Source organism: Eschrichtius robustus, chromosome X, assembly GCF_028021215.1.
Source record: "Eschrichtius robustus isolate mEscRob2 chromosome X, mEscRob2.pri, whole genome shotgun sequence".
In the NCBI taxonomy this organism is placed as follows: domain Eukaryota; kingdom Metazoa; phylum Chordata; class Mammalia; order Artiodactyla; family Eschrichtiidae; genus Eschrichtius; species Eschrichtius robustus.
This window is the reverse complement of record NC_090845.1, coordinates 105,716,627-105,734,854: the sequence shown is the minus strand read 5'-3', so window position 1 is coordinate 105,734,854 and position 18,228 is coordinate 105,716,627. Positions and strand designations below refer to the sequence as shown.

The following is an 18,228-nucleotide window of genomic DNA, read 5'->3' as shown; positions in this document are numbered from 1 at the left end:
AGCATAATCGTTTTGAGATTCACTCATGTGGATGGACGTATCGGTTCATTTTTATTGCTGAGTAGTATTTCGATCTATGGATGTGCCACATTTTGTTTATGCATTAGCCAGTTGACAGATATTTGGGTTGTTTCCAGTTTGGGGCTATTATAAATAATGCATAACTAGCCTTTTTAAAAGCGGGAAGGGGGGCAATCCCATCTAAAGCAAGTTGGGTTTTATTTTATTTTCTCCTCCCTGTGGGGCATCAGTACCATGATAGATTCCTTTTACTTTTAAAAATGGTGATGAAGGGCTTCCCTGGTGGCGCAGTGGTTAAGAATCTGCCTGCCAATGTAGGGGACACGGGTTCGAGCTCTGATCTGGGAAGATCCCACATGCCGCGGAGCAGCTAAGCCCGTGAGCCACAGTTACTGAACCTGCGCCGTCTGGAGCCTGTGCTCCGCAACGGGAGAGGCCGCGATAGTGAGAGGCCCGCGCACCGCGATGAAGAGTGGCCCCCGCTCTCCACAGCTGGAGAAAGCCCTCGCACAGAAACGAAGACCCAACACAGCCAAAAATAAATAAATTAATTTAAAAAAAAATTTTTAAAAAAACGGTTATGAAAACAAATCTCATACATTTTGGTTATAATGATCCTTTAATGTCAGTGTTCTGTGCGTGTTTATTAAGTGTCTGAATCCTAATCAATATAAGGAAAAAAAAACTCTAAAGCCTCTGAAAGGACACTTCACAACCAATGATAGAAAATACAAGTCGTTCCCCTAGTGAGGTAAACTTTGGATAACATCGGGTTTATCTGAGGAGAACAAAGCCCACAGAAAGTATCTTTAGATCTGAAAAACACTACACTTTCAAGATTAAGGATTCCATTTACTTACAAATAGGAACCCTGAAACACCTACGACTCCAGATCTCCCGGCCAGAAGCGGGTAAATGCTTATTTATTTATTTATTTATTTATTTTTGGCTGCGTTGGGTCTTCGTTGCTGCCCGCGGGCTTTCTCTAGTTGGCAGCGAGCGGGGGCTGCTCTTCCTTGCGATGCGCGGGCTTTTCATTGCGGTGGCCTGTCTTGTTGCGGAGCACGAGCTCTAGGTGCGCGAGCTTCAGTAGTTGTGGCGCATGGGCTCAGTAGGCTCGTGGGCTCTAGAGCGCAGGCTAAGTAGTTGTGGCACGCGGGCTTAGATGCTCCGCGGTATGTGGGATCTTCCCGGACCAGGGCTCGAATCTGTGTACCCTGTATTGGCAGGCAGATTCTTAACCACTGCGCAACCAGGGAAGCCCGAGTAAGTGCTTTGTATGCCGGGATTTGTAGTCCGTGAAATACTCGTCCCAGCCAAGATGGCGGAGTTGCTAATGACTTGCCCCGAGGGAGTCTGGGTCGCAAGGGGATTGGGCGGTGCGGGGATTCCGCGGGCGGGAAGCTAAGACCAGGTGCTACAACCTTTCCACTGAAAGAAGCCGGACGTCCTGAAGTCTCGCGAGATCCTGGCGCGGCCCAAAGGAAAGCAGGGCTTCGGTTATCACTAGGGGCGTCTGTTGGGGGCGGAGCTCTGTCCGGAGTGGGCCGGGAGTCTTTAGGTGCCGGCGTAGTGGCGTTTAGGCCGAGCTACCGCGATGAGGAGCGAAACCGTGGCCATGAAGGAGGAGAAGGAGCATAGGCCTAAGGAGAAGCGAGTAACCCTCTTGACTCCCCCGGGGGCCACAGGCAGCGTCTGTGGGGCTTCGGGGGACAGCATCAAACGGGAAGATAAGCAGGATCGGAACAAGGAGAAGAAAGAGGCGTTGAGCAAGGTGTCTGGCCGGCTGTCGGCCCAGGAGAGGGCGGGACGGTTCCAACACCCGTGGAGGATGGTTGGGAAGGGGCTGCCCTCTTCCTCTCCCAGTCTCTTCCTCTGTTTCTTCACTTGAGTGAAAATCGCATCACCCTGTCTCATCCACTCGCCAGAAATGTGGGAGCCCCTCCCCGCCGAGCCCCGGGATGGGAGTGAGGGAGGGCGGGGGGATTCCCAGACAAGAAGGGTTTAGGTCAGAGCTGTGAGATTATAATGGGAGGGGTAGCGATAGTGAAAAGAATGAGGAATTGGAGGGGAATTATTGAATAGTGAAGAGGCCATCACGGGTGGGAGTAGTTTGTGATAGGAATATTAATAGAGGCTCGTTGAGGGAGTGGGTGGGTGGGGGATATTATGGTCTGGGGGCCAGATCGGGTGCATCCTTATTTGGGGAGCAATGAGGGAATTTGTGGTATTCCTTAGAATTTTGAATTCTTTATGCTGATTGAGTAAGGATTTTATTTTAGGATGTGTTGGATGTGGTAGGGAAATATTAATAAATCAAGAATTCATGGCACCCACAAAAGACCAGGGTTGGTTTACTAATTTCTTACCACTACTGAAAACGGGTGATAGAAAATGAGGCGAAAACCTAGTAAACTGTGGGGCTTCGGGTTAACAGAACCTGAGATTTTCCTTGCTCCAGGCAGTTCTCTTTTCTGAGAGTTGTGGGTTTTTTTTAAACTACGTTACTGTTATGTTTGACTAATCATTCTGAGCTTTCTGAACATTCTCTTGGGTTTTTATAAGTGATCTCATCGTTTAAAGGCCAACTTTCTTCAGGGACAGTGATTCGGGTATGACAGAAAATTGATTTGTACTAATTTTATTTTCCTTATTCATTTCTTAAGGTGGTAATACGGAGATTACCGCCCACTTTGACCAAGGAGCAGCTTCAGGAACATCTTCAGCCTATGCCTGAGCATGATTATTTTGAGTTTTTTTCTAATGATACTAGGTAAAATAAATAAATAAAAGAGGGAGGGGGTAAATGAAAAAGGTTTCTTCCATTCTTTTTTATCCTACTAATGTTTTCCATTTGATTTTGGAGCCTATCTTTTTAATATGTGCATACTTGTAATTCAGTCAGACACCTGCAAGCACATTGACATAATTGCTTTCCTCCCTGCAGCCTGTATCCTCATATGTATGCCAGAGCATACATCAACTTTAAAAACCAGGAGGACATTATTTTGTTCAGGGATCGTTTCGATGGTTATGTATTCCTTGACAATAAAGGTAAGTCCTTTTAACTGAGGGGGTTGGTTTCTTTGTCATTTGTATGTTTAAGACAATGTGTGTATCACAGTGTTTTCTCGATGCCTTCATGGCGTTTCTAAAATCCTGGGTGATAAGATGAGCAACATTTAAAGAGTTTTACACATTTGATAAGCTTATGACAGCCTTATAAATAGATAATATGACTTTTTACAGTCCTCAGGTATTTGTATTAACCTATTATTTCTGTAGTTTGATCAACTGAATGAAATTGCCACAGTTTTCTCCTCCAGTGACTGTTCTTTTGCCCGGTATTAGATGATCTGTTGTTTTGAGTATTTACTAGTTTCAACAGTGACACTGATAAATGACTCTTTAAACTTGTATGACAAATTTTAAATATTTACTTCTCATCTTGCTTCAAGGACCAACACTTATTTAAGTCAGATTCTTTATGTCAATAGTTGCCAGTTGGAGTACTGTTTAACATTCTAAGTTGTATATAATTAAAACATTGAACTTGATGATTTCCCACTTTGTATCCAGGAGTTTATAGGGAAGAAAAACTTCTGCCTTAACTCTCATTTTATTATCTGCTGCTTGCAACATTTAGCCAGAGAATGTCCAAGCTTCCATTTGCCACTTTTCTTTTGGCTTTGCAATCATAGGTGAATGATGTGTCTTTTTGTTAGGTTATGTTTTTTCAGTATTAGTTCAAAGTTGGTAAAAAGGAAATCTTTGTCAGGGAATATGCCAGTAAAAGTTGAAGGATTGCTACTGTGTTTGTCCAGCTTTTATTAATCCCCTCAAACCAGCTACTTCTCCACTCCAAGTTTATTCCAGTAGATAGCAGTGATTTCCTGGAAATCTGAGTTGTGTTTAACTTTTTTCCTTTCTTTTTTATCCCTTACATTTAAACAAGTGATGGATTCTGTCAATTTATTGCTTTTTAATATCTTGTTCATCTAGACTTAGTAATACTTTCACACTTTATATCCTCATCACCTAATGCTTAGACAACCAGTCTCTAACCTTATAGGAGTTTCCATTTTTTTCCACTTTCTGTGTAATTTAGTCTTATATTGCCATGAAATTAATCTTTTTGAAAATAGTGACTTAAGATAGCAGTTGTGAAAAAAAGTCCAAATTCCTTAGTCTGGTAGTCAGCATCTTCCATAGTTTGGCCTCACTTCTGTTTTTTTCAGCCTGTCTTCCACAATTTCCTTCTGTTTCAGTCTGGTTTATCTGTTCCTTCTCAAATATATCAATTATTAAGGTAATATGATTCTGCATTCACTAGGATTTCTAAAATCTTGTTTCCTGTGTGACTGCTTTGTGATGCCTAATGGTCAATTCTAGTAATTTATCCTGGCTTATGTTTACATGCCAAAGATCTAAGGATGGAATTTTATACCTTGTATGACATTATTCTATAGCAGGGATCTGGTGTATTTTTCCAGTAGTCACTTGGGTTTTTTTTTTAATTGAGATATAACTCACATACCATAAAATTCAATGGTTTTTAGTATATTCACAAGTTTTGTAACCATTACCACTATGTAATTCCAGAATGTTTTTATCACTTCAAAAGGAATCCTGTATTCATTAGCAGTCATCTCCCATTATCCTCTCCCCCTAGACCCTGGCAACCACTGATCTACTAACTATGGATTTCCTTATTCTGGACATTTCATATGAACTGAATCATACAATATGTGGCCTTTTGTGACTGCCTCTTTTACTTAGTATGTTTTCAAGGTTCATCCATGTTATAGTATGTATCATTACCTCATTGCTTTTTTTGTTTTTTTGCATTATTAAAAATTGTGGTAAAATGCACAAATAAAATTTACCATCTTAACCATTTTTAAATATGCAGTTCAGTAGTGTTGAGTACATTCACATTGTTCTGCAACCAATCTCTAGAACTTCTTCTTGTAAGACTGAAACTCTACCTGTTAAACAACTCCCCATTTCTCCCTCCCCCAGCCTCTTGCAACTACATTCTACCTCTATGAACCACCCTTCTGTCTATGAAGTTGACCATTCTAGGTACCTCATATAAGTGGAATCATAGTATTTGACTTTTAGTGACTAGCTTATTTCACTTAGCATAATGTCCTCAAGGTTGATCCATGTTGTAGCATGTGTCAGAATCTCCTTTTCCATTGTATGTATATACTTCATTTTCTTTATCCATTCATCTGTTGAGGGACATTTGGCTATTGTGAATAATGCTGCTATGAATGTACAAACATCTGTTCAAGTCTCTGCTTTCACTTCTTTTGAATACATACCCAAAAGTGGAATTGCGGGGTCATATGGTAATTCTATTTTTAATTTTTTTGAGGAACCACCATACTGTTTTCCATAGTGGCTGCACCATTTTATATTCCCACCAGCAATGCATGAAGGTTCTAATTTCTCCATGTCCTTGCCAACACTTGCTATTTTCTGTTTTTTTTTCCCCCTTTAATAGTAATCATTCTGACAGGTATAAGATGATATTTCATTGTGGTTTTGACTGGCATTTCCCTAATGATTAGTGAGGTAATAGTTTAATCTTTTCATATGCTTGAGCACATAGCATCTTTTCATTTGCTTATTGGCCATTTGTATACCATCTCTGGAGAAATGTCTATTCGAGTCCTTTGAACATTTTTTAATCAGATTATTTGGGATTTTTTTTGTTGAGTTGTCAGAGTTCTTTACATATTCTGTATATTGACCCCTTATCAGATATATGATTTGCAAATATTTTCTCCAATTCTGTAGCCTTCCTTTTCTCTCTGTTGATTATGTCCCTAGATGCACAGAAGTTCTTAAATTTTTTTTTAATTTATTTATTTTATTTATTTTTATTTTTGGCTGCGTTGGGTCTTTGTTGCTGTGCACATGCTTTCTCTAGTTGTGGCGAGTGGAGCTGCTCTTCGTTGTGGTGCACAGGCTTCTCATTGCGGTGGCTTCTCTTGTTGCGGAGCATGGGCTCTAGGTGCATGGGCTTCAGTAGTTGTGGCACGCGGGCTCAGTAGTTGTGGCTCGCGGGCTCTAGAGCACAGGCTCAGGAGTTGTGGCGCACAGGCTTAGTTGCTCCGCGGCATGTGGGATCTTCCCGGACCAGGGCTCGAACCCCTGTCCCCTGCATTGGCAGGCGGATTCCCAACCACTGCACCACCAGGGAAGCCCCAGAAGTTCTTAATTTTGATGTAGCACAGTTTATCTATTTTTCACTTTTGTTGCCTGTGCTTTTGGTGTCTCCTGGTGTATTTTTTAATAACAGCTTTACTGAGATATAATGCATATGCCATAAAATTCACCCTTTTAAAGTGTACAGTTCAGTGTTTTTTAGTATATTCACAGAGTTGTGCAGCTGTCGCCACAATCTAATTTTAGAACACGTTTCTCTAAAGAGAAACCTCGTACCCATTAGCTGTTACTCCTCATCTGCAGACAAGCACTAACCTACTTTCTTTTTTTTTTTTTTTTTTTAAATAATTCTTTATTTATTTTATTTTTGGCTGTGTTGGGTCTTCGTTTCTGTGCGAGGGCTTTCTCCAGTTGCGGCGAGCGGGGGCCACTCTTCATCGCAGTGTGCGGGCCTCTCACTATCGCGGCCTCTCTTGTTGCGGAGCACAGGCTCCAGACGCGCAGGCTCAGTAGTTGTGGCTCACGGGCCTAGTTGCTCCGCGGCATGTGGGATCTTCCCAGACCAGGGCTTGAACCCATGTCCCCTGCATTGGCAGGTGGATTCTTAACCATTGCGCCACCAGGGAAGCCCTAACCTACTTTCTATCTCTATAGCTTTACCTGTTCTAGAGATTTCTGATGTATATTTTTGCACTTATAAAATATCAATTTTATTAAGGTATAATTTACATATTAAAATGCATCCATTTTATGTGTGCATTTGGTGACTTTTGACATATTTATACCCCTGTATAATCAGTATTGTGGTCTGGTTTTTTTGTTTGTTTGTTTGTTTGTTTTGGCCATGCTTCATGGCTTGCAGGATCTTAGTTCCCCCACTAGGGATTGAACCTAGGCCCCTGCAATGAAAGTGCCGAGTACTAACCACTGGACTGCCAGGGAATTCCCTCTGATATATTTTTTAAATGAAAATTAGTTTGTAGATTTTTTCCCCCCACATATCACAATATCACACTTTAGAAGTTGAATTTAAATGAGTATTTTAATTCCCTCCCATATCTTTTCACTAAGTTATCAGTATGAACTGGGGGCTCCTTTGGTAACATGTTGATTTTAGTTGTGCCAATGTGATTTATGCCTGTTGGGAGACCTATTCAGACCACTGTCATCAAAGGAGGCCTAGAGAGTGGTGGGTTGAGTCTCTTGTATCCACTTTTGACATTTTCTTTCTTACAACAAGTATGCTATTTTTTCTAAACAGGTCAGGAATATCCTGCCATAGTAGAATTTGCACCTTTTCAAAAAGCTGCAAAAAAGAAGACTAAGAAAAGAGATACTAAAGTTGGGACTATCGATGATGGTACAGTATAGCTCTAGTTATGTAATGCTAATGCCATGTTTTTTTTAATTTAATTTTTATTTTATATTGGAATATAGTTGATTTACAATGTTGTGTTAGTTTCAGGTGTACAGCAAAGTGATTCTGTTACACATGTACATATATTCATTCTTTTTCAGGTTCTTTTCCCATATGGGTTATTACAGAATATTGAGTAGAGTTCCCTGTGTTGTATATATAGTAGGGCCATGGGTTTTTTAAAAATATTACCTTTGTGGGAATTAAGTGGATTCCAATCTTTTAAATTAAGAAAACATAGGAAATAAAGTTCATGAGAAATGTAATTCACTGATGAAAGCTTTGCTTGTTAGAATGGAGGTGGGTTTCCTCTAGTTTTCACTCTCTTTGGCTAATGGCTTTTCATCCCTTCACCATTAAGCAATATATTTTGACTGTTGAGTAGTAAATCACCTTAGATATATTCATTAGAAGACAATGGGAAAAAATCAGATGTTTCAAATTACAACTCCTTGAGGCCTCTTACCATTTTTATGATTATTTATTTGACTTTTGGTTTCCATTTTTATAAAGAGGAAGAGTTATCATTGAGAGCTGTGATGGAAAAATTTCTATACTTGAGTAACTTAATATAAAGTATCTGTAGTGGCCAGTCCTGTTTTCTAGGCTTTGAATATGCAGTTAACTGCACACATAGTAATTACATTGAACTGAAATACTGGAACTAAAAAACTAAAATAATTGCCATTTACGGTAAACTGGATCCAGATTTTGAGATCTCTGTAATGTGGTTGTGTTCGCTAAGGACTTAGCTGCAATATTTTATATCAGATTGGCATTTTAGAATCAACTAGTTTGGTTTCCATTATTTATTACTATAATGGGTATTTTATAAGGAAAACACAGAAAAGACTCAACACACAGCTGCTTATTGATTGTATCATAGATTCAGACCGTGAAGACTAGATCAAGTGACATGCTCCACAGTACATGCTCCAGATACAACGTAATGACTCAGATGTGTTACCCCTTCTGATGTCGGAGGCATCTAGGAAAGAATTCCAGAAGTTACCATCACCTCTAGTGCCACATCTAGGACATCTGCCCTCATTTATCTGTTTAGAACACCCAATTTTCATATGCTGAGTTTAATTAAAGTGAGGTGTACTGATGCAGAAACTGCTTACATGCTATACATGATAGTCTCTGAAGGTCCCATAACTATAGCTTGCAATTCTCCCATAGATAATATTTCCTATTTTGTTTAAAGTCTGCTATATTTTCTATTTACTTAAATAATTATTTAGATCCAGAATATAGAAAATTTTTGGAAAGTTATGCTGCAGATAATGAGAAAATGACATCTACTCCAGAGACACTGCTAGAGGAAATAGAAGCAAAAAATAGAGAATTAATAGGTAAGTGGGCAGAAGGAATTAAGGGTAACAGCTTTTTCATCAGAAGACCTGTCAGACTCCCAGTTCTGTCACTTGCTAGCTGTTTGACCATGGGAAAGGCACTGACTTCTTTAAGACTCTGTTTGTTCTACTATAAAGTGCAGATAATACCTGCCTCACAGGATTATGAGAATGCATTGATAAGATGGGAAAAATTCTGACTTATTTAGTGCCACACAAATGTAACAGAAGTATAAAAAGTTTGAAGACTCATATGGGACCTTAAGATGTTGGTAAGCCTTTGAAGATCAATTGGTGTTTTCTAGTAATAAGCTCATATTCCTAAAAAAAATTTTGACCTGAAAATGTCAAAAAATGAAGTTAGTTACTGCAAAATTGAAAACCACTTGAGAAATTCTAGCTTGGATGTTGGTTTTAGTAGTAAGTTGTCACTACTATATCAGCTCTAAACATAAGCATAGCCTCTGACCCAGGATTTCCACTCCTAGGAATTTATCCTAGGAAGGAAGTATGCTTTTCAAAAAGCTAGCTACAAGGTTAGATAGCATTGTTCAGAATATTGAAGAATGAATTAAATATTCTTCTAAAACTTGGTTTTTATTAATGGATGCATAGTATAAGCCCATCTCCGATACTTTCCATAGAATAAATTCCCAGAAGTGGAATTATGGGGTCAAAAGTATTAGATATTTTTAGCCCCTTACCCCAGTTTCTTCCTGGTTGAGCAAATTTATACTCCCATCTATAAAACAAGAGAATGTCCTTTGCACTTTATTCTCACTGACTGGGAATTGCTCTTTTTAATAATTGTTTCATTGTTTTAATTTGAATTTCTTAACTTTTAAAAAATTATTTTAAACCTTCAGAATCGAAATAGAATACTGTAAAACTTCTTTCCAATAATATAGTTGTGAACTTACTGTTTAAGGAGTGTAGTTTTCCCACCTTGGGTGGTTGGCAGGGAATGTCAGAAAACGGAATCCTTTCTAGGGGTTGATTAAGTATTATTAATAATCTGTTTACATTTATGTAGCTAAAAAGACAACCCCACTTTTGAGCTTCCTGAAAAACAAGCAGGTAAACCTTTTGTTTTTATAGTTCTCTCAATACTTCTATTTCATTGGTTTGCATCCTGTGAATATAAGAGCATTGGGATCCTATAGGAGAGATAGCTGCTTTTTCTACCATTATTCTTTAAAGATTTGGCTCATTGGCCTCACTCTCTGGCCCTCTCCTTCACTCTGGTTGTTGGACCAAAGATTCACTCTGCAAAACCAGGGAGTCCTTAGCTTGCTCCAGAGACACTCTCTTGATTTCCTGAAAGCCTCTGGATAATGTAGTAAGGCAGCAGTGGGAGACTCTGATATTAGCAGGCCCTGGTCTTTATTCTCTCTCATATTTTGAATGGGGTGGGGAGGGGGTTAAGGAGATAGAAAATGGGAAGGAAAGATGATACAGTTAAGTGGGTGCCCACCATACCTTCAAGACTAAGTTTTTGGTGGCAGTTATCTTGTTTGAAGGTTTGTGTTGATGTTTCTTTCTAGAGGATGAGAGAAGAAAAGAGAGAAGAAAGAAGGAGGCGAGAAATAGAAAGAAAAAGACAAAGAGAAGAAGAGAGGAGGAAATGGAAAGAAGAAGAGAAACGAAAAAGGAAAGATATAGAAAAGCTAAAGAAGATAGACAGAGTTCCAGAAAGGGACAAATTAAAGGATGAACCAAAGATTAAGGTATGAAAATAACTTAAACTGACTGCATGTTGCTGAAAATTGCATGTACTGTATCTACTTCTTCAAATATGCATGCATCTTGTGTTGGTGTAAACAGTTTTTTCGGTTTTGTTTTTGTCTTTTTTTGGGGGGGGAGTGAATCAACAGAAGTCTTTCCTATAATAGTAATAGTATTATTCTTTTAATTTAAAATAATTTAAAAGATTAAGTAGTTTACATGGTATTCAGTGCAGATCTGTGTTATTTTTCATCATTGAAAATGTTCAATTTTGGATTATTATTTTCTCAGTTCTTCATAAATAAGGGCTTAGGGCTGGCTGGCATGAATTACGGGTTATATTCAGCTTTTCCTTCATTTTTGATACATGAAGTTGCCTCATCTGTTTGTTTTCCACTGTCCTCAGGTACACAGGTTTCTGTTACAAGCTGTGAATCAGAAAAATGTAAGGACCAAGTACATGATACAGAGCACCTAGTATCATGTCACACACACAGGTCTTAGTTAATAAGTCCTTTTGGTGGTGGTGGTAGTGTTACCTGTAGAAAACCCCTTCAGACTGACCTAAGTCTTCTTAAAAGCTGAGCCATTTTAAATTCCTACTTTAGAAGGAAGCTCAGATGACTTGCTGATGCTCTGCTGTGTACCCAGGAGCTTCAGCAATATACAGCTAGAGGACAACCATGCCTAAAGAGCTCTTTCCCTTCTCTTCTTTTTATATGCCTCTCATAACTGGCTGCCTTGTGGGAGTACTAGGGCTATACCCCCTGCATTACGTCCTTTCCCCTCTCACAGGATTCCCCATGTTACCTTCTTGCATCTACCTGGGAATCTGTGAGCAGCAGATTCTGATTAATATATTGCATGTAGGAAGAGGAAAACCTATAGAAAGATCCCAGCCTTGCTACTTCCCTTCTGAGGGCATGGCTTGGCAGCCCTTGCTTCAGCGAACTTCCTGGGGAAGTACTCGTACATAGTACTTCAGAGAAAGTCAGAGAAAATCTCACAGAGATGATGGCAGGGTCTCCTTTTACCTCCTCAAAATTCAGCCGTTCATGTGGCTAGGGTTCCCCTAGGCTCTCCAGGACTCATTATTGGTGATAAGGGGCTTGGCGGCAGTGTGGGGAGGTTCCCATCTTAATTCCTTCTAGCGATTTCTCTGTCCGCCATGCCACAAGTGACTTGACTTGCTATTTCTAACTGTCAGCAAGGCAGAAGGTAGAGCCAGCCATGCTAGAGATATCCGTTAATGTTCTTATTAGAGTAATGAACATCTTGGCTTCTAACAAAGATGTTCATTAGAGAAATAAGAACACTTCCAATGAAACCTGCACATGGTATCCTCACTTTACACTGGTGCCTTCTTAGTGTCCAGTTTGGACTCACCATTTGCAGTGGTTGTCTGTGTGCTGAAATACTTCATGCTTAAGTCTTGTGGTGCTTCGCCTTTTGCTTGGTGGCTTGTATGATGCCTTCACCCTGAGATGAAACTTTCTATGATGCCTTCACTCTGAGACGTGAAATTCTTCTATTTTGCCTAAAAATCTCTCTGAATATCCAACACTTGGGGATATTCTATAGAGATTTATAGCAGTGGCATGAGAAAGAAATTTTTGTTAGCAATTTGGACTTTATAAACCACTTTTATTTTAGAATTGCATTCTGTCATATATATGACATTGAGCAGAATTCCTATTCAGTAGAGATGGAACTTCACAGTTCCATTGTATGAGGTATTTGGATTTTTAAATCAAATGCCAAATAATTTTTGCTTTTCATCTCTAATGATAATATGATTGTACCATCATAAGTATGTAACTACTCTCAGACTCAAGGCAAAATTATTCCTGCAATGGATCTCTCCTTTGGTGACCAAGGTATTTGTCATTGTAATTACTATGTAAAAATAGTCCAACAGTAATGATCTGCTTAGCATTTTAAATTCATACCATATTTTCCTATCAAGTTATGCCAACATGCTGGGCTACAGAAGGCATACTTGAAAGTGTACGTTGGTCTACTTAAAGGTTGACCCATTTAAGCCAAAGGAGTCTTGATCCTATTGCCACAAAGTGATTAAACCACTTCATTTGAGTGGATAACACTTTCACATTAATAGCGTCCTTTTAGCAAATTACTGCTCTCGTGCGCTAGTTGTTCACCTGAAAGTTTACGAGTACCTGCAGAGATGGGGGCCTTCTATAGCCTAAATTGAAAATATTTAGTATATTATTTTCTTTGGTAGAATCAGAAGACAATGTCCCACCCTTCAAAATAAACTTAAATTTGTTCTCTTTAAAGCTGCTCAAGAAGCCAGAAAAAGGCGATGAAAAAGAATTGGACAAAAGAGAAAAGGCCAAGAAATTGGACAAAGAGAATCTGAGTGATGAAAGAGCCAGTGGGCAGAGTTGTCCATTGCCCAAACGTTCTGATGGTGAATTTAAAGATGAAAAGCCTAAGAGGTCGGTAGTCGAGGGCTCTTTGGTACATTTGTTTTCGATATGTTTCTAGGTGCTAGTTTTACTGCTACTTTCTGGACTTGTACCTGAATCAAGATACTTGGTTTTATGAGGTGTAGGGGGATGAGGAGGACAGGTTTCATATATTTTAGTATCTTAATCTGGGTGAATGACTTTGGGGTTTTTTTAAATTGTTTTTCAAAATACTAGTATTTTTTTAAAAAATTCTGCTCCAAAAGTTCAACCTCATTGTAGTGGCCAAGTCAGGATCAGAATGTTCCTGCATTTGTGATTAGAAGAGCTTTGAGGGTGCATTCTCAGATTTGTTTTTCATGCAGACCTGAAGATGAGAGTGGCAGAGAATACAGGGAGAGGGAGCGGGATTATGAACGAGACCAAGAGCGCGTACTGCGGGAAAGAGAGAGGCTGAAGCGGCAGGAGGAAGAGCGCCGCAGGCAGAAGGAGCGCTATGAGAAAGAGAAGGCTTTTAAAAGAAAGGAAGAAGAAATGAAAAAAGAGAAAGAAGCCCTTCGGGATAAAGGAAAGAAGCCTGAAAGTACAGAACCAGTAGGCAGCTCAGAAAAAACTGAAAAGAAAGAGGAAGTGGTTAAGAGAGATCGCATAAGAAACAAGGTGCTGCTTTTCGTTAAACTTATTTTCATGAGGATTTTTTTTTCTTTTCCTGCAAGTATAAAGGAAAGGGCTAGCTCGTTGTTCATTATAGAATTTTAGGGGAACTTTAACTATCTGCACCTTTTCAGTCTTGGTGGGGTCCTTTTATTAACTTATTGTTAATAAGATTGTGTATGTATTTCAAACACACACAAAAGTAGAGAGAACAGAGGAATAATGTGATGTACCCATCACCCAGCTTCAGCAATTATCACCTCATGGCCAATCTTCTTTCTACTCTAGCCTATCTTACTCCTACTGGATTATTTTCAAGCAAATCCTAGACAGATAATTTCTTCTTTAAATACGTCAATATGAAGAGTAAAGACTTTGTTTTTTTGGCCACGCCCCGAGGCACCATGCAGGATCTTAGTTCCCCAGCCAGAGAGCGAACCCATACCCCCTGCAGTGGAAGTGCGGAGTTTTAACCACTGGACTGCCAGGGAAGTCCCGAAGACTCTTTTTCTTAATAAAATAACCCTAGTAGCATTTTCACACCAGAAAAAAAACCAAAACTGACAATAACTCCTTAGCATCCTACCTACTCAGTGTTCAGATTTTCCCAATTGTCTCATTAACATCTTTTTTATAGGCTCTAAACAAGGTCCACAAATTGTATTTGCTTGAAATGTTCCCTTAAGTCTCTTTTAATCTAAACAATTCCTCCTCCTCTTGTTTTCCTACCATTTATTTGTTGCAGAATCCAGTTTGCCCTGCAGAGCTTCTAACAGTCCAGATTGGCTAATTACATCCCTGTGGTATCATTTAACATGTTCCTCTACCTTCTATGTTTCCTTGAAAACCAGTAGTCATATCTAGAGCAGGGTCAGCAAATTTTTTCTGTCAAGGGCCAGATGGTAAATATTTCAGGCTTTGTGGGCCATGTGGTCTCTGTCACAACCAGTAAGCTTTGTAGGAAAGTAGGCATAGACAACATGTAAAAGAATAAGCCTGGCTGTGTGCCAATCAAATTTTATTCACAAAAACAGGTGGCCCCTCATCTAGAGGCCTGAATATATTCAGACTCAATTGTTGGCAAGAATACTTGATAGGTGGTGTTGTGCAGTTCCTACTGCATCATATCAGGAAGCATACAATGTCTGGGTGTCCTTTTATTGTGATGATAAGATTGATCAGTAGTAATCATATTATGGTTATGTGATAGGATGTCCTTGCTCTTAAGATACACAAGCTGAAATATTTAGCAATGAAGGGTCATGATGTCTGCACTTACTCTCAAATGGTTCTGCAAAAATATAATGTGTCTATATACGTGTATGCCTGCACACACTAGAGTCGGAAAAGGCACATGTGACAAAATGTTAACCATCGTGAATCTAGGAGAAGGGTATTAGGTATTTGTTGTACAAGTTTGGCAACATTTCTATAGATTTAAAATTTTTTAAGATAAAAAGTTGGAAAAACAACTGATCAATTAGTTCACGTATTGTAAGCCTGATCCATATATTATAAAATTTTATATCAGCCTTTCTCCTAATAATTTTGTTTAGATGCGTTATTTCATAAGGTGGGGGAAAGGCAAGAAAAACACTTGATCCTTTCCCTTTATTTACAGTATTCAGAGTAATGAGTTGGTGTCCCAGCAACTTGTAGGGGCTATCCATGAGCTTTGTTCTGTTTAGTCTTTAAGAACTTGTGGATTTAGAAATATTTGGTGTACTCCAACTTGTTACTATCAGTTATTGTCCTTGTTGATGGTTAAATTGTCCCATCTTTGCACAGTAGGAGCCCCATCATCTGTTTCTTTAAATGCTACGCAGCAGTCTCATTTGTTTTAACGTTTCATCTTGTTAAAATAGTGAAATATTTTGCTGGAATTATTCACTTGGGAATAATGCTTTAAGGCTAACTTTCATATGTCAGAGAGAAAGGGCAAGGAAGGCTCATGTCGTGTTTTATTGAAGTTGAAAAAAGGCCTATACATTTAAGTTTTCCAAGGCCATATTGTCATAACCAAACACATTACTTGAACTGAGGGGTACCTGGTGACTTTATTGAGGATTATTTAGGAACCTGAGATCTAAAGTGCCACCTAGAGAGTCTCAAGCTAGGCGGTCACCTTGTTAAACCTGAATTAACAGACAGTCATATTTGTGCTAAGTTACAGGGGTCTGAGCTCATAACTTCAGGGAGGTCTTCATTTAAGACTTTGCATTCTTTATTATTGTTGTTTTTACTCCTAAAATTTTCTCAGGTGGTGGTGCATTTTAAAGTCAATTTACTGATGGGGAAGAGAGATAGCCAGTGGCCATGGTTTCTAAGGAAAAACTATTCAAGCTAATTCAGTTCATCTTGAGATGGTTAAGAAAATTAGGCAGTAGCCTTATCAAAAATTTACTCTAGGCATATAAAATAATACTTATTTTTAACTGCTGCTTAAAAAGTGAAACGGTTGTTTTTCTTTGTAGATAGGGGAAAGGAAGCGGGCAGTTTGAAGCAAATTAACCATCGACACTTACTGTCATGTACTGTGCCCTCACATTTTTGGTCTTGTTTGTGTGGGTTCTTTTTGGTATATATCAATATATAACTTAAGACTCTGAAAATCCCCTGTAAATGCTTAGTAGCAATGTTGTAACATTAACATTTCATTTTACTTTAGGATCGCCCAGCAATGCAGCTTTACCAACCAGGAGCTCGAAGCCGAAATCGACTCTGTCCCCATGATGACAGCACCAAGTCTGGAGATTCAACCATAGAAAAAAAGCAGGAAAGTGGTATTAGCCATAGAAAAGAAGGAAGCGAGGAGTGACAGGTCCAAATGGCCTTAGGTGTCCTGACTGTCTAGGCAGCCAAAGAGCACGAATTAAGCAATCCAGAAGTGCCTTCAGGGCGAAGGAATAGAGAGAGAGAAAGGGGGTCGCTGTGCTGGTGGGGTACACTGCAGAGGAGTGTGTCTTGCGTCAAAGCAGGACCCCGCTTGCACGCTCCGATTGGAAGTACAATTTCATTTTTCATGCAGTTCCTACAAATTAATTTTAAAGTGTCCGACAAAGCTGAGGGAGAGGACATACATTGCAATTTGCAGGCAGGAAATGTCAAGAGAGGACTTAATTAGGTATGACACGAGAAGAAGATACAGGAACTGGCTCTAAAATCAAAAGGTTTTGTTAATCCTGGATTGAATTTTCTTAATTTCAGTGGAGCAGAGTCACTTTGAAGTCTTGTTCAGATCTAGTTATAGTCATTGTTGGTGATAACTGTTGACTTTGTGTAGTGTAGAAGCAACAAGCATGTAATTGTAATACAAGTACAGTGAAGGATATAACAGATTTTCGCTTCTGCAAAAATTTAAATAGTCATGTCATGTCTGTATCCTATGTCCTAAAGTTTTAGGGTTAGTTTTAGTTTTTTGTTTGCTTACGTGAGCTTAGCATAAAAAAAACTTTTTTAACATCTCCTTTTGCCTTTAGCAATTTTTATATTACTAAAGTTTAACCCTTAGTTGGTGCTTGACAATCCAGTCTTTGTTTTATCTTAGGTCTCATAAGCTGAGTGCCTACCGTCTCCAGGAAGGAAACTGCACCAATATTTGTTCCTGTTAAATAGCAACTTTTATTCTTAGCTTGTTTTGCAGTCGATGCCAATAAATATCAACATCACTCAAGTACGAAGCTAAGTGTGTTTATTAACTTTATAAAATAGCTGTTAGTTTTGAGAAATTAAACTTTTGATACTTAATTAACCTTTTGGGAATTTTGAAAGTGGATGAATGATATTTGTTACTACCTTCACTAGCACTATGCCTATATTTTGCTCACCAAGAAGACCAAATCATGGTTCACCACTCTTGTTCCATAAGAAACAAAATGTCTGGACAACATCCTTGAGCTGCTGCTTCATTTCCATGCTGCCAGCTTCTCTAATGTGATGTCAGTTTGCCTTTACTTTATAAGTCACTGCTTTATGTTTACTCAGCTTTTAGAAACCAGTAGCCCAAGAGGCAGGTAAAGAGGAAGAACCATCGAAGGTGACTGAAAGAGAATGGTCCTCAACTGGGAGAGAGTACTGGCATAAGGGAAGGGGTATTTTCAAGGAGGAGAATGGCTGGCAGTGTCCCATGCCACAGAGAGATTAAGGAAGATAAGAAATGTGCACTGTTCACTGGATTTGGCAGTATTGAGGCATGCGTGAACTGGTGAGGCAGAAACCATGTGACAGTGAGGGGTGAGTGGCAGGTGGGAAGTGGAGATGGGGGCAGTTGGATATACAGGTCTTGGAGCTCAGAGAAGAGATTTGGGCTAGAGATACAGGTTTGGAATTCATCTATTTTTAGGTGATCATTGAAGCCATGGGCCTGGATTTAATCACTTAGGGGGAGAGAGTAGAGAAAGAACAGAAACAGACCTAAGGCCCAGCCTTAAAGAACTCTAAG

The 18,228-nt window shown here is 39.3% G+C and overlaps 1 protein-coding gene across 3 annotated transcripts; it reads left to right on the top strand.

Moving 5' to 3' along the window:
• The first annotated feature begins 1,425 nt into the window (after positions 1 to 1,425).
• UPF3B (UPF3B regulator of nonsense mediated mRNA decay) lies at positions 1,426 to 17,445 on the top strand. Of its 3 annotated transcripts, XM_068533934.1 has the most exons (11): positions 1,426 to 1,795; positions 2,688 to 2,794; positions 2,969 to 3,075; positions 7,463 to 7,561; positions 8,866 to 8,976; positions 10,010 to 10,053; positions 10,521 to 10,703; positions 11,108 to 11,146; positions 13,003 to 13,163; positions 13,499 to 13,793; positions 16,456 to 17,445. In XM_068533934.1, the coding sequence occupies exons 1-11, from the start codon at positions 1,619 to 1,621 to the stop codon at positions 16,603 to 16,605; spliced, it is 1,473 nt and encodes a 490-aa protein (XP_068390035.1). In that variant the 5' UTR covers positions 1,426 to 1,618; the 3' UTR covers positions 16,606 to 17,445. The 3 variants fall into 3 exon arrangements, with proteins under 3 accessions (XP_068390035.1, XP_068390036.1, XP_068390037.1); XM_068533935.1 differs by lacking the exon at positions 11,108 to 11,146; XM_068533936.1 differs by lacking the exon at positions 13,499 to 13,793.
• Positions 17,446 to 18,228: the final 783 nt, after the last annotated feature.

Coding starts and splice junctions, on each gene's coding strand:
- UPF3B (XM_068533934.1), top strand. CDS start 1,619: ATGAGGAGCGAAACCGTGGCCATGAAGGAGGAGAAGGAGCATAGGCCT. Junction 11,147..13,002: donor AAGCTGTGAATCAGAAAAAT/GTAAGGACCAAG, acceptor TTCTCTTTAAAG/CTGCTCAAGAAGCCAGAAAA. Junction 13,164..13,498: donor AAAGATGAAAAGCCTAAGAG/GTCGGTAGTCGA, acceptor TTTTTCATGCAG/ACCTGAAGATGAGAGTGGCA.